The 12115-nt window shown below is 45.9% G+C and overlaps 1 protein-coding gene across 1 annotated transcript in view; it reads left to right on the top strand.

Moving 5' to 3' along the window:
- Positions 1-2483: 2483 nt before the first annotated feature.
- The window catches only part of GUCY1A2 (guanylate cyclase 1 soluble subunit alpha 2), a 122986-nt gene continuing 113354 nt past the window's right edge, over positions 2484-12115 (top strand). The window contains exon 1 of the mRNA XM_065730069.1: positions 2484-2759. Within this exon, the coding sequence (XP_065586141.1) occupies positions 2484-2759 (276 nt within the window). The remainder of the gene's footprint in view (positions 2760-12115) is intronic.

The following is a 12115-nucleotide window of genomic DNA, read 5'->3' as shown; positions in this document are numbered from 1 at the left end:
CACTCCTCCAGCTGGAACAACGGAACCCTCAGAGCTGTAACTGCATCGTTTACTCTGAATGGTGAAGGTCAGTATCCAGATGCTGAAAGGAAATGTCTTTTACACTCTTGCAGTGAATTGATTTGGTACTTGACTAATAATAATAATAGTCCCGATCTCAGGAGTGGACACCAAAGAAAAGTATTTCAGGGTCATTACATCGCAGATGTAAAAGGAATACAGCCATGAGTGGCATGAGGAAAGCAAAAGTGCCCACAGGCACATTGCTTCCCTGAGTCCTGAAGCACTGCAAGGAACTGGTCTATGAACTATACTATGAACCTATGAACTACTGTACTATGAACCTATGAACCTGGTCAATACTTTGGTATTGCAGCAGTTTACAAACATAAATATGCTTCTGCATTTCCAGTGTTGAGCTATGTGCATCTTCCCCAGTTGTCACTGTCACCGCACCTGCCAGGAACAAGCATAATTTTGCTTCATTGTGGACTGTATGATATAGTCTACACAAAGGAAATAAGTGTAACAGAACCTGAAGAATCTAGAGGATATCAGCACCTTAACTCAGGGCACCCTGTACTCACATGTCAGCATGGTTATGATGGACTGATGGTTGGACTAGATGATCTCAGTGTTTTTTCCCAATATTAATGGTAGTATGAATGCATGACAGCTCAAAAAAATGCCATCCTAAATGGATGACTGCCCCCAGTGGCAGGCGCTGGGACAGTGGGCAGGTAGGCTGCACGGCATCTGTCAAAATGAGCATTTCTGTAGAGGGAAGAAGGGAAAATAACTGATTTCTCTCTGTATTATAAGTACTGAAGGATATTGTTATTCACAAGAGACGAGGAAAGACAGAGGAGGGCAATGGATCTGGAAGCTCATGTTTGAATTAACTTTCAAGCAAAGACATCTCTGACTTCAGTCCTAGTGCTGCTAAGGGAATTACCAGGGCTGTAAAAGCAAGCCACTCTGCATCCCAAGTGTAATACTTGTAAGACAACAGAAGGCAGCACGGACCACCCTGACTTTTTGATATATCCTTTCAGGCCACAGGCTTCAAGCTGCAGAGATTTAAGAACTGTGCTGTGACAAAAGGTGGTCCATTGTTTTTCTTACTCTATATAAATTTCTAGGGAAAGAAGAAAATTGAAACAGAAACCTGGTGAGCCGAGAGATGGTGGCACTGAAAGGAATGCCCTAGTGAAATCTGTGATTTATGCCTTTTCCTCTCTGAGAGCTGCCTGCCTGGCCTTCCAAACATGGACATGCAGTGTGGGCTCCCTTGGGCCATCCTCCAAAGCTGCTGTGAGGGTTTTCCCAGTCTCTCAGGTGTGTTTAAGTTAAGGCTGCACTCATATATTTCACAGGAACAGGTGGTAAAATGTATACTATAATACAGGGGACAGGTAGAGTAAAAATGGTCTTAAAAGCATTGCTTTTAAAGGAAACTTTGTTGAACAGAAAATGAATTAATGACAAGTTGCCTTTTGTGATGGTTGGATGAAGCACTACAACTGAAGTCACGTTTCTTGATGATCTTTCCAAGAACGTGGGACATTCCCTGCTGCCATGGAACTCTCACGCATCCTTTGCCCCAGCAGCGTGGGCAGGGAGGGCTGGGAAAAGAGCGCCCTGATACCGCCTTACGAGTGTCCTCCTGAATCCAAACTCCTCTGCTTTGTTTCCTGCACCTCTCTCCTTTTTCCTTCAGCTGGACTGTAACGCAGAGAATGAGTTCAGTTCCCTTTTTAGGACGTGACCCGCAATGTCAGAGCCGAAAAGAACTCGTTCCTCTGAAAACTGATGGCAGCCCTTTAACCTTCTCCTGTTTTTAACACCATCCATTTCCCTGAGATTTAGCGGTGCCATTTAGCCAAGTTCTCCGGCGTCGGGCACCCAGGGCCGCCTTCCCCGGCAGCCGGCGCTCAGGGAGCTGTCCAGCACCGCCAGGAGGCGGCGGGGCCGGGCACGGACGGGGCCGCGCGGGGACACCTCCGCACCGCGGGGACATCCCCGCAGAGTAGCGCCGGGAGGGAGCGCGGAGCGGCGCGGCTCCGGGGAGCGGGGCAGGGAGGGGGACCGCTGCCGGGCCGCGGCGTGCGAGAGGCGGCGAGCGGGGAGGGGAGAGGCGGGAGGAGGAGGAGGAGGAAAAGGGCTTCCAAACAACACGTGATTCCCGCGGAGCAGCGAGGGAGCCGGGGGAGGGGAGAGCGAGGGAGGGCGGCCGAGGCAGAGGAGGGCGGCAGCCGCCGCCGCCGTCGCTTTAAAGCCTCCCTGCGAGGCGGCGCCGCGCAGCACCCGCGGCTCGGAGCGGGAGCGTCGAAGCGCGGAGCCGGGAGCGGCCCCGGGGCGCCTCCGCCGCCCCTCCCCCCCTCCGCCGAGGGGCTCCGCGGCCATGAGAGGCGGCCGCCCCCGCGGCCCCGCGGCCCCGCGCTGCCCGCCGCTGCGCTGAGCCCCGCCGGCCCCGCGGCACCATGTCCCGCCGCAAGATCTCCTCCGAGTCCTTCAGCTCTCTGGGCTCCGACTGCCCGGAGACCAGCCCCGAGGAGGAGGGCGAGTGTCCCCTGTCCCGCCTCTGCTGGAACGGCAGCCGCAGCCCTCCCGGCCCCGCCGAACCGCCCCTCGCAGCCGCCGCCGCCGCCGCAGCAGCCGCCGCCGCGGCCAGCGCCGGGGCTCGCCGCGCTCCGCGCCGTCGGCGGGTCAACCTGGACTCGCTGGGCGAGAGCATCCGCCGCCTGACGGCCCCCGCGGTGAGTGCTCCGCGCACGGACGGGCTCCCCCCGCGCGGCTCCCGGCGGCTGCTTTGCGGGGCCGGCTCCGCGCCCGAGCCCCGCGGCAATGTGCGGATTACCCCGGCCCCGGCCCGGCCCGCTCGGGCGGCGGGGAGCGGCACGGGGCTCGGTTCTCGCCGTTACAATCTGGAGTCACAAAGTGCTTGTCGCCAGCTGGTGCTAGCAGCGATTCTGTACGAAAAGTTACCCACGTCTGTATATGCATAGCATGCTCGTTCTTCACCGGGGAGGAGATGTGAACTTCTTGCGGTGACAGGGCTTTTGTAGGGTTTTCCTTTGCTGAACAAGGTAAAAAGAAAGTTTCGTGTTCCGTTCAGAAATAGTGCAGCTACAGATTTCCCTGTGCCTCTCCGGTGCGCCGGCGTTGCTGGGAGAGCAGTCTGAGGGAGCTTTGAGATCTGGGGTTGATGGGTTTTGTCTACAGCTGCACCTGTAGCTGAGAGGCAGTGAAGCAGTGCGTATGGCACAGAGTACAGAATTGGTGCTGAACGCATGAGGCTCCGGGCACTGCTGTGGGTGACTGCAGTCTGTGGCTCCGGAGCTGTGCTAGCTGCGTGTGCCGCTGGAGCTCGTTCTCCAGTGCTGCATTACAGCGCTGTCTGTGACCATCACTACATTTCCCTCATGAAGTTTCAGCTGTAAGGGAATGCTTGTCGCTTGCTGAGACACTTTAATGTGCTCAGGTATAGAATACTGGCTGCAACAAGTAGCCTCATCTGCACGGCAATCGCATCTGCTGAATTTGGTGGCATTGCAGTATCTTTTGGCTTTTTCTCATTCAGCTTTGGAGATGACTTCTGAATCTCATCACCATCTGCTGTTGGTGTGCTTTGCTTTTCATTCCTCTTTTTTATTTCTTTGCTTGAGCAGGCTGGATCAGAGCAGCCAGGCTGCCTACTGGGGGAAGTTAGCGGTGCGTGACCGAGCCGGCAGCCATCCGGTTCCAGCCAACACTTCTCTTTCCCATTGATTTTTTTATCTCCCCGCTGGGAACCCGGGCTTGTCATGCTGAAATTAATAGACGGTATCTCAGGTGACTTGCCTTGTTTTAGTACTGAGAAATGAAGCTATTTAATTTGATAATAATGCAGGGGTATAATTAGAGCATGTGTTACCCGAAATATTGGAAGTATTCTGAAGAGGCTCAGTGCAGTATTTTTAGATAACCTTAGTGTTTGTATTTTCCCGTCTTTGGCTGTTACCTCCCAAAGCTGTAAAAGACAACTACAGCTTTACAGCCATAATTCATTGTTGAATTTGTTTGATAAATAAACACATTCTGTGAATTGACAGATGAGAAAACTTTGTTAGGTCTCAGTCCTCTGTCCTTCATGCTTGCAGAGAAACTGCTGCTAAGAGTGCAATCATCCAACCTCACCTCCATGTCCCACAAAACAGTTTCCATTGGCTTCCTTAGGAGATGATTATAACAATCCTTACTGCTGAAAAACAATCTTAGTTGATTTCATTATGTGATTCATATGATACAGTGTGTTCCCAAACTCCTTTTTTTGATCTTGGCGTCGTGATTATTCCTTCATTCTACCTTACACATATTGGCATCAGATAACGGCATTCAAGTTGGAAAAGTCACATTGGTGCCATCCTGGTGTGAGAAAAGGTTTGGTTTCCCATCTTTTTGACTCCAACACATCACTCTTCAGGTGCTTTGTTATTTTGGTGCCTTTTTTTCTTTTTGATAATCTTTTATGTGATGCTGAATGCATGTGTTCTTGCAACAAGTCAGATTGCCATCTCTCTGACACTTGGAATCTGATCATTCTCTCACATCTGTTGATATAAATAAGGAATAACTTCAGTTAGAAGTTAAAAAGATGACTCTGGCTGTACAATTAGTGTCAAGTGAGAGTCGTTCCCATTACTTTTAAAATGTAAAGGCAAACCAGAAGGGTGCATTTACAACTGTTCTTTCTGAGTGAACAGCTTTAATACTTTTATACAGATGCAGGTATGTCTTCATTCCGTAATTCTACGAAGCCCTCTGTTAAATATAGAAGCACTGATGTATGTGTGACTGCATGTATTGCCTGCAGTGACTCAGTATGTGCTTTTTAGCCTTAATGTGGCAGCGATCCGTTCCCATCCCAGTGCCAAACACTTTCCAAGTTGAAGGACGCTACAGGTTCCTGATGCCGATACTTAATTTTGTTCTTTCCTTTTCTAACGGCTGGGACTGAGACGCTGTATAAAAATTCCTTGCTGTGTCTCCACTGATAAAAATGCTTCACGTGTGTCAGTGCTGGGATGCGTGGAGCCCCGATGAGAACCGCAGGAAGGAGCCCTCGGGGCGAAGGAGCTCCATGGAGAGCAGAGCACAGGGGCTGTGCGAGCAGGCTGGGTCTTACAAGTGGTAGTGCAAAGGAGTGCATGAAAATCTCATCTCCTGTGCAGTGCGTTCGTGAGCATGGGTACAGCTGTACTGTCTGTGGAAATTGCACTGTGTACCACTTGCAGTCCTGCTCTCAAATTTAGCTGTGGTGTGGCTGCGTGAATACTGCTTTTTGAAACATGATGGTGGAAAAACAAGTTAAAAAGTGAAACTCTACGTTGCGGGTTGTAACCCAGCCCCTCTGCTTGCTTCTAGCACCTTCCAACATGTGTTTTTCCAAATGTGTCTTTAGAGATTTTCCTGCAGCGGTTATTCTGGAGGATGGAAGGGCCCAATCCTGAGTCACAACAGGGTGATTTTATATTCCTGGTCATTCTTAAAGGTTTCCCGACATACTTGAATGGCTGAAGGAAAAGCATTGTCCATTTGGAATTGTTTCCTCAAACCCTCTCTATTTCAAGAGCCGGAGATGAGAGAATGGAAGGGTTCTCCCTCCACCTAAGCAGCTGCACAACTTGTTGAAGTTTGTGGTGGTGAGGAGGGAGAGCAGAGCTCCCCGTGCATCCTGCATGGGTGTTGCTGAGCAGGGTGCAGCCAATGCGAGGATCAGGGCAGCTTCTGCCTGCAGCTGCACCACACACACTGCTGTGCATGGGACTGCCAACCTGCACCCCACCAATCTCTGTTCTGCTCAGCGAGATGCAGCCAAAGGGCTGAGGATCACAGCCCAAAGGGTCAGGGCAACTATGCCTGTCACCTGGGTGTGAAGGGTGAGTTTTCTGGGACCAAACACAGACACTCAGTGCAATACGTTGTGCGGTACATGTCCAAATTAACGTCACAAGCGAGTTTAATGATGGTTTTCTTTTAATTCCAGCTTTATTGTCATGGTCTATTTTAAGTATGAATTTTACTCCCACAATGACATAAATTTTGAGTAATTATAACTAGCGATGATGATGCTATATGCTGTAAATCATCAACTTCAATTTTTCTGCCCGTAAGGGCTCCACTATGTGGGAATGATATCCTGGCACTGGTGGATGCAGTTTTATTCTTCAGAAATGCCATTTATTTTCTCACTGAACTCCAGTTCCTTGCAGCAATTTTCACATTTGCTCCAGTTCCATCTTGACTTGTATCCAATACCAGGCTGAAAATAGAATCAAAAGCAGAAAAAAGAATAATTTGTCACTGGTTTGAAAACTCAGATACTCTGCTCCCATCTCAGGGGCACAGATTACCCTGAAGGAGCAGAGAGCGACTGGGCGCGCGTTCAGAGGAGGCTGTGTACCCTGAAGTGCTGTGCTGATCCTTCTGGAAAGAGAATTACATCATGACACAGCATTAGGCTGACTTACATTTCTAGTCCATTTTATTTTCTGAATTGCCTGTGTAACAAATCTCTTGAACTATAAACATTATCAAGTGGGAATCGCTTCTGGTATATTTTTCTGTTTGTGCAGAATTATTCCCACTATCCTTTAAATACTCCAGTGAGGAGACATTGAACTTCTAGTGAGGAAGCTGCTACTGGCAGCTGCCAAATAGTTCAAATTTAAGAAATGTGTTTTTTGAATACAGTCTTCTTCATGACAATGGGAAAAAAAAAAGAACCTGAAGACTACCCTTTAAGTTATTGTGCGGGCTATTAATTGTGTCACTGCTGAAACTTCAAGTTGTTGAATTGAATTAGTAGCAAAGAATCTCGTGCAAGGGAACTAAAGCCTCGGGAAATAAAAAATCATTTAGCTGTGCCTAAGGGACTGCAGCTTTGTGCTGACCTCAGTGAAGTTTCGTTTAGGATGAACTTGAGCATTTCACATCTAGTACTGAGACCCACCCATGGTGACTGTTGCTTTCTTAATGTTTGTGCAGTCCCAGACTGAAATTTCAATTTTTCAACACTTGGAAAAAGCATTTCTTTGAAAACATTCTTACATTGCAGGCATCTTTGCTGCCGGGAAGCAGGGACCACATCAGTATACACCCCTAAATTGCAGTGTGCAGTTACAGCTACATGAAATTGAGAGCAAATGTCCTTCATTCACAACTGCTCAAGCAGAGGCACCACTTTACAGCAGTTCAGTGTAGCCCTGGTGAAACTTGTGAAGTCAACAAATAAGCCCCCTTTTCTTTCCTTCTTATGTTAATGTTGAGGGCTATACATTATGCTATGAGGAAAAAGAAACAGTTCTGTCTCGTATCCAAGTTCTTTCTGGATGTGTCTGCTTGCAAACTCTTAAGTTTCAAAATGAAGACAAAAAATCTGTTCTCCATTCATAGGATTCAAAGCACCTTTACAGCTTAGTATATGAAGTTAGGCCCAGTGATGCTGAGGACACTGGGCTTGTCCTATCCCAGCGAAAGAAATTCCTAGAGGAGTACCGACATATAAAGCTTCTCATTTCCCACCTAGCATAGCCCCAATGATTTTATGCAGTAGGTATGAGTTGCTTTCAAAGATAAAGTGGTAGAATTAGAGGTGAATTGTCTATTATGCCCTCACATACCAAATGTGTTCTTTTAGCAGCATGGAACCGATCTTCAATCCATCCCAGGCATGGCTGAAATTCAACAGATGAACGAAATGATTCCAGCTGCATTTATAATGGATAGCACCCTGAGATATTTATCCTTCACTGTCAAGGAGTTAGACTAGATGATCTAATAGGCAATTTCCATCCACAATGTCTGCAATGCTTCTAGTTGAAAGGCAGCTGGGGACACAGGAGTTATAATTTCTAATTACTAGTTAGCTCTGTTTTATTTCTTTAGAGTGTTTGCATTGTTATTGCCATGGTATAATTTGCGGTAAAATTCTTGGTCTGTGTTGTTTATTAAACTGTTTTCTCTGACGTGATCAAATATTTGTCTCTGTGAAGACTTCCCCAGCTTGTATGAAATGAGGAGCAGAATGGTCTCAGCTGTAGATGCTTAGTGATACTGAACCCAGATGCTGCACCTTCACCTCCTCGTGTCTGGGTGACCGTGTGCTGCTGTTGGGCAGCCTGCTTTGCATCCAGCTGTCAGTTGTCCCACTCTGGATCTCCACATATTCTCCCCCTTGGAAGTTTTCATCTTCCCCAAGATCTGCCCCTCTTGATGGCAAATCATGTGCTAGTTGCGGTCGTCTGCAAACAGTTGGCACTCATATAAAACACAAAATTCTGGAAGGAGTAAGCTGATTTTCACAGTTATGGAGAATAATACTGAGAGCATCCTGAAGGTTCAGAAGCTATAGAATAAAACAAACATTTTTTTCCACATTATCATAAGCACCATTGAAGATGGACTTTTTTGGATTTTTGAATGGTTCATTGTGTTGGGGCTCTACTTCTCCAGTTCTGATTTTGGTCTGTGCTCTTTCATTCCATCTTATTGGAAAGGGGACAGAGAAGGATCCCTTCCTGTGCAGGAGCCTGCCTTCTTCCTGCAGCATCAGAAAATGGTCAGGTGCCAAAGGAGACTTCCTTTCCTTTTTCAGTTCTGTTTTTCCTAGTTGCAGCAATTTCAATACTTATCTTCACATGCCTGGCATTTGGGAAACATTGATAAATGTTTGTCCTCAACTGCAGCTTTGTTTGTTTGATTACTGCCTCTTTAACATCATTATTCTTGTGACCAGAAGGATACAGAAAGAACAGATTTCCACCACTTTCATTATCACAGGGTAAAAATTAAAAAAACAAACAAAAAAAAAACCCCAACAACAGTCAACAGAAATAAAACTATTTTTCCACTCATTTCCTTCCAGGTTATCCAGGTACATGTGTGCTTAGAGATCTGTAATAACATAAGCACAGAAACTTCACTAGAATTGTTTTTGAAATACAGAAAAATAAGTGTTTTTCTTTAATGACAGTTCAGCAACGAAAACCTCAATTAAAACCTTACACATCTGCTGAGTTAGCGATGGAAGACTACAGATTTGAAACACTTAAAGCTATCAGCATGCAAGTGCTGATTTGGTTGAGGTTGCAGTAGCTCATCCCTCCTGTGTGCAGAAGTGTGATGCCTCCAGGAGGGACACACAGCTCCCCAGGACACAGGAGTGTGGAGGAGCCCCTTGACCTGACAGAGTTCCTTGAAGAAATTCAGGTAGAAGTGAAGTGGTCTCTAACTGAGATTATTATGCTTTTCAGTTCTTCAACTTTCATGTTTAAAATTTTTAGCACTCGAGTTTAAGAGCAGGACTGCTGAAGCACTTCTGAGGCTCAGCTAGGAGCCACTTAGCTTTTACCAGGAAAAGTCTTTGAAGCTTTGTTAGGATTAAGGAGAAGCTGTTTCTAGCTGCTCTTTTGCCTTCTAGCTGCTCTTTTGGCTTGGACATGGCCATTCCCTACAGTCCCTTTCTTCTCTAGTACTAGCTGGTCATCATAAAATACAAAAGGAATGGGATAGAGGATACAAAATTGCATTTTTCTAAGTTTAAGCAGAGTCATTTAGGATATTCTGTTTAGTACTGTCACCTCATGGTGGGGTTTGTCTGTCCTCACTTAAACATCAAAAAGTTGTGCAAGCATAAAACAATCAGTCAGCATCCTCTCTAGGTAAATGACATAGATGTTTCTAAAGACTGAGTCCTTAGACTTCCCGGAGTTGCCAACTCTACAAAGAAGTGCATCACTTTGGATACCTACAGTTGAGCATATGAGCCCTACCATTTCTTTCTGAAGGTGTTGCAATCATGCGAGACATTTCAGAGGTAAAGGGAAATGGGCAGGGAAGAGGTTAAAGCCTTTGTCTTCTGAGAAGGGATTTGAAAATTTATATTCGATTGCCCTACAAAAGACATTTATAAAAAGATGCAAGTAAATTAATCTATTTTTTTTTCAGATACGTTTTTTTAAACTGGAATTCCTTTTCAATGGAAGTTGTCTGAGTTAAAAAAAAGCAACAAAAGCTTGAATGCGTCATTTAGACAAATACATTCATAAAGATATTCTTCAGTTAGTCTTGAAAACACCTCTGAAGCTATTACTGCTCTAGCTTCAAGTTTTGAGTCAGTTTTGTGTTACTGTAGGGCTCAATGGGATCTAGTCAGAAGGGCAGATTTCTCTCCAAGTGCATTCTGCAGGCTGGGCACCACAGAGAGGTCTGGCAGTGTCACAGTAGCTGCCATAATGGGGTGCCATGGCCAGAATCACTGCCTGCTACTGTGCAGGAGTGGACTGCTCTGTTTTCAGTGATGAGTAACGAGGCAGAAGAGCTGCAGGAGATGGTGAGCAGGTATAGCTGTCATGGAGGATGAACAAATTCTTCATAGAATCTCAGCCTTGCTGAGCCAAGAACCTGAGCCCTGTGTTATCATGAAGGATAGACAACTAGAGACAACGTCAAGGGGCAGGTGTGGAAACTCCTGAGCTGGGGGAGGCTGAAGCTGTGTTACTTCTGAAAACATGCCAGAGCACCCTTTTCCTCATTTAGTTTAGCAGTTACAGAGCAGGGATAGTACTCTGGGAAGAGGTGGGAGAGGTGACCTACCTTGTGATGACTTAATAGAGCCAGTTGAGCCTCAGTTGTTAAAGGCTCCAAGGAAAGGAGGGTAGTAGTTATCAGAAACCATCTCCAGATGATCAGAAATATATCCACTAGGTTATCTTGCTGCCTCAGGAGGCATGCTGTTTGCCAGGAGCTCAGACATTATATGTTGAATGTAGGCTTCCAAGGCTCATCTGGCATTGGGATGGTGAACCCTGCAGCTCATCTATGTGGGCATTAACAATACAGCCAGAGGAGCCCTTGAAAATATCACAAGTGACCATGTAGCTTTGAGGTCAAGGGCAGAAGGTAGGGTGAGGTGTGTTTCATCCTGCTGATGAGTGGGAAAGACTCAGGCTGGAGTCGATATATCTCAGCAGCCCCTGTGGCTGCTGTTGCTGGCAGAGCTTTGGTCTTTATGGAGCAGAGACTGTTGAGCAAGAACGTAATTCATCTGACAAAATGGGGTGAGGATGCCTTTGACAACAGGCAACCTTTGTAGCCTTGTGAGAAGGGCTTTAAATTATGCTTGGTGGGGAAGAGGTTTCATTTCCTGACGAGAAGGTTGGGGAACAGCAAAAAGTATCTTATATCACAGGAAACAGCTCTTGCAAAGAGGAGAAGTACTTACCTAATACAATTATGAAAAGAACAATCTCTTTCAAGGTTTACCTCTAGGTCAGCTTAGTTTTGTTAAGTGTAGGCATTTCTACAAATTTGAATCCCAGTGGACAGACAAAGTCCTACAATTTACGTTAAAAAGGAAGTTTTTACACTTGCACAAACTTTATGTAGTCTTTTTCATTCCTGCTGTCATTGAAACAAGTGCCTTCTTCTGCCAACTCACAGGCAACTGTAGGAAGAAAGGTCAGGTCTTAAACTGCTGAATCCGTACAGCAGTTGGCGAAATCTGAGCCTTTCAAAGATGAAGGTGGTTTGAGTGAAATCTCAAGTGGTGTTTTTTTCATGAACAAAATAGCTCAAATTACCGGGCTGTTTGTCTGTTACTTTCTTAAACAAGTATATGCCATTTCTAAAAGGTAGAGAAATACTAAAATATCTCGAAAATTTGAGTGTCTGGTGCTGCTGCTGAGTCTTAGTAAAATATCCCCAGGCCTTTGAAACAGAAGGAAGGATATTTACAGGATACTTAAATTCAAATTTGATAACTTTGTCTGCTTGTCACCAGGAAAAAATGTACAGGTGAAAAACTTCAGATTTGGTACATGCTGTTAATTTTGGAAGAACAATGTTTTGTCATAAATTACTTGGAAAAGTCTAAAGAGAATGACATGGATTTTATGCTATTGCTTTTCCTTTGGAGCCCTTATACTTCCTTGATTTATCCAAAGATTTATCAGGTATTTTTCAAAATAATAGAAACAGCAGCAGTACCTGTAGTGGAAGCATTTTGTTTGGTGAACACTGTAGTAGTATTAATAATGAAAATAAGCACACATGCACATTTGTTGTTTGGTGA

Source organism: Cyrtonyx montezumae, unplaced genomic scaffold (assembly GCF_038088225.1).
Source record: "Cyrtonyx montezumae isolate F1298 unplaced genomic scaffold, pur_monq_1.0 scaffold_12, whole genome shotgun sequence".
In the NCBI taxonomy this organism is placed as follows: Eukaryota; Metazoa; Chordata; class Aves; order Galliformes; family Odontophoridae; genus Cyrtonyx; species Cyrtonyx montezumae.
Note: the sequence above shows the minus strand (reverse complement) of the source record. Positions and strands in the feature narration are given on the sequence as shown.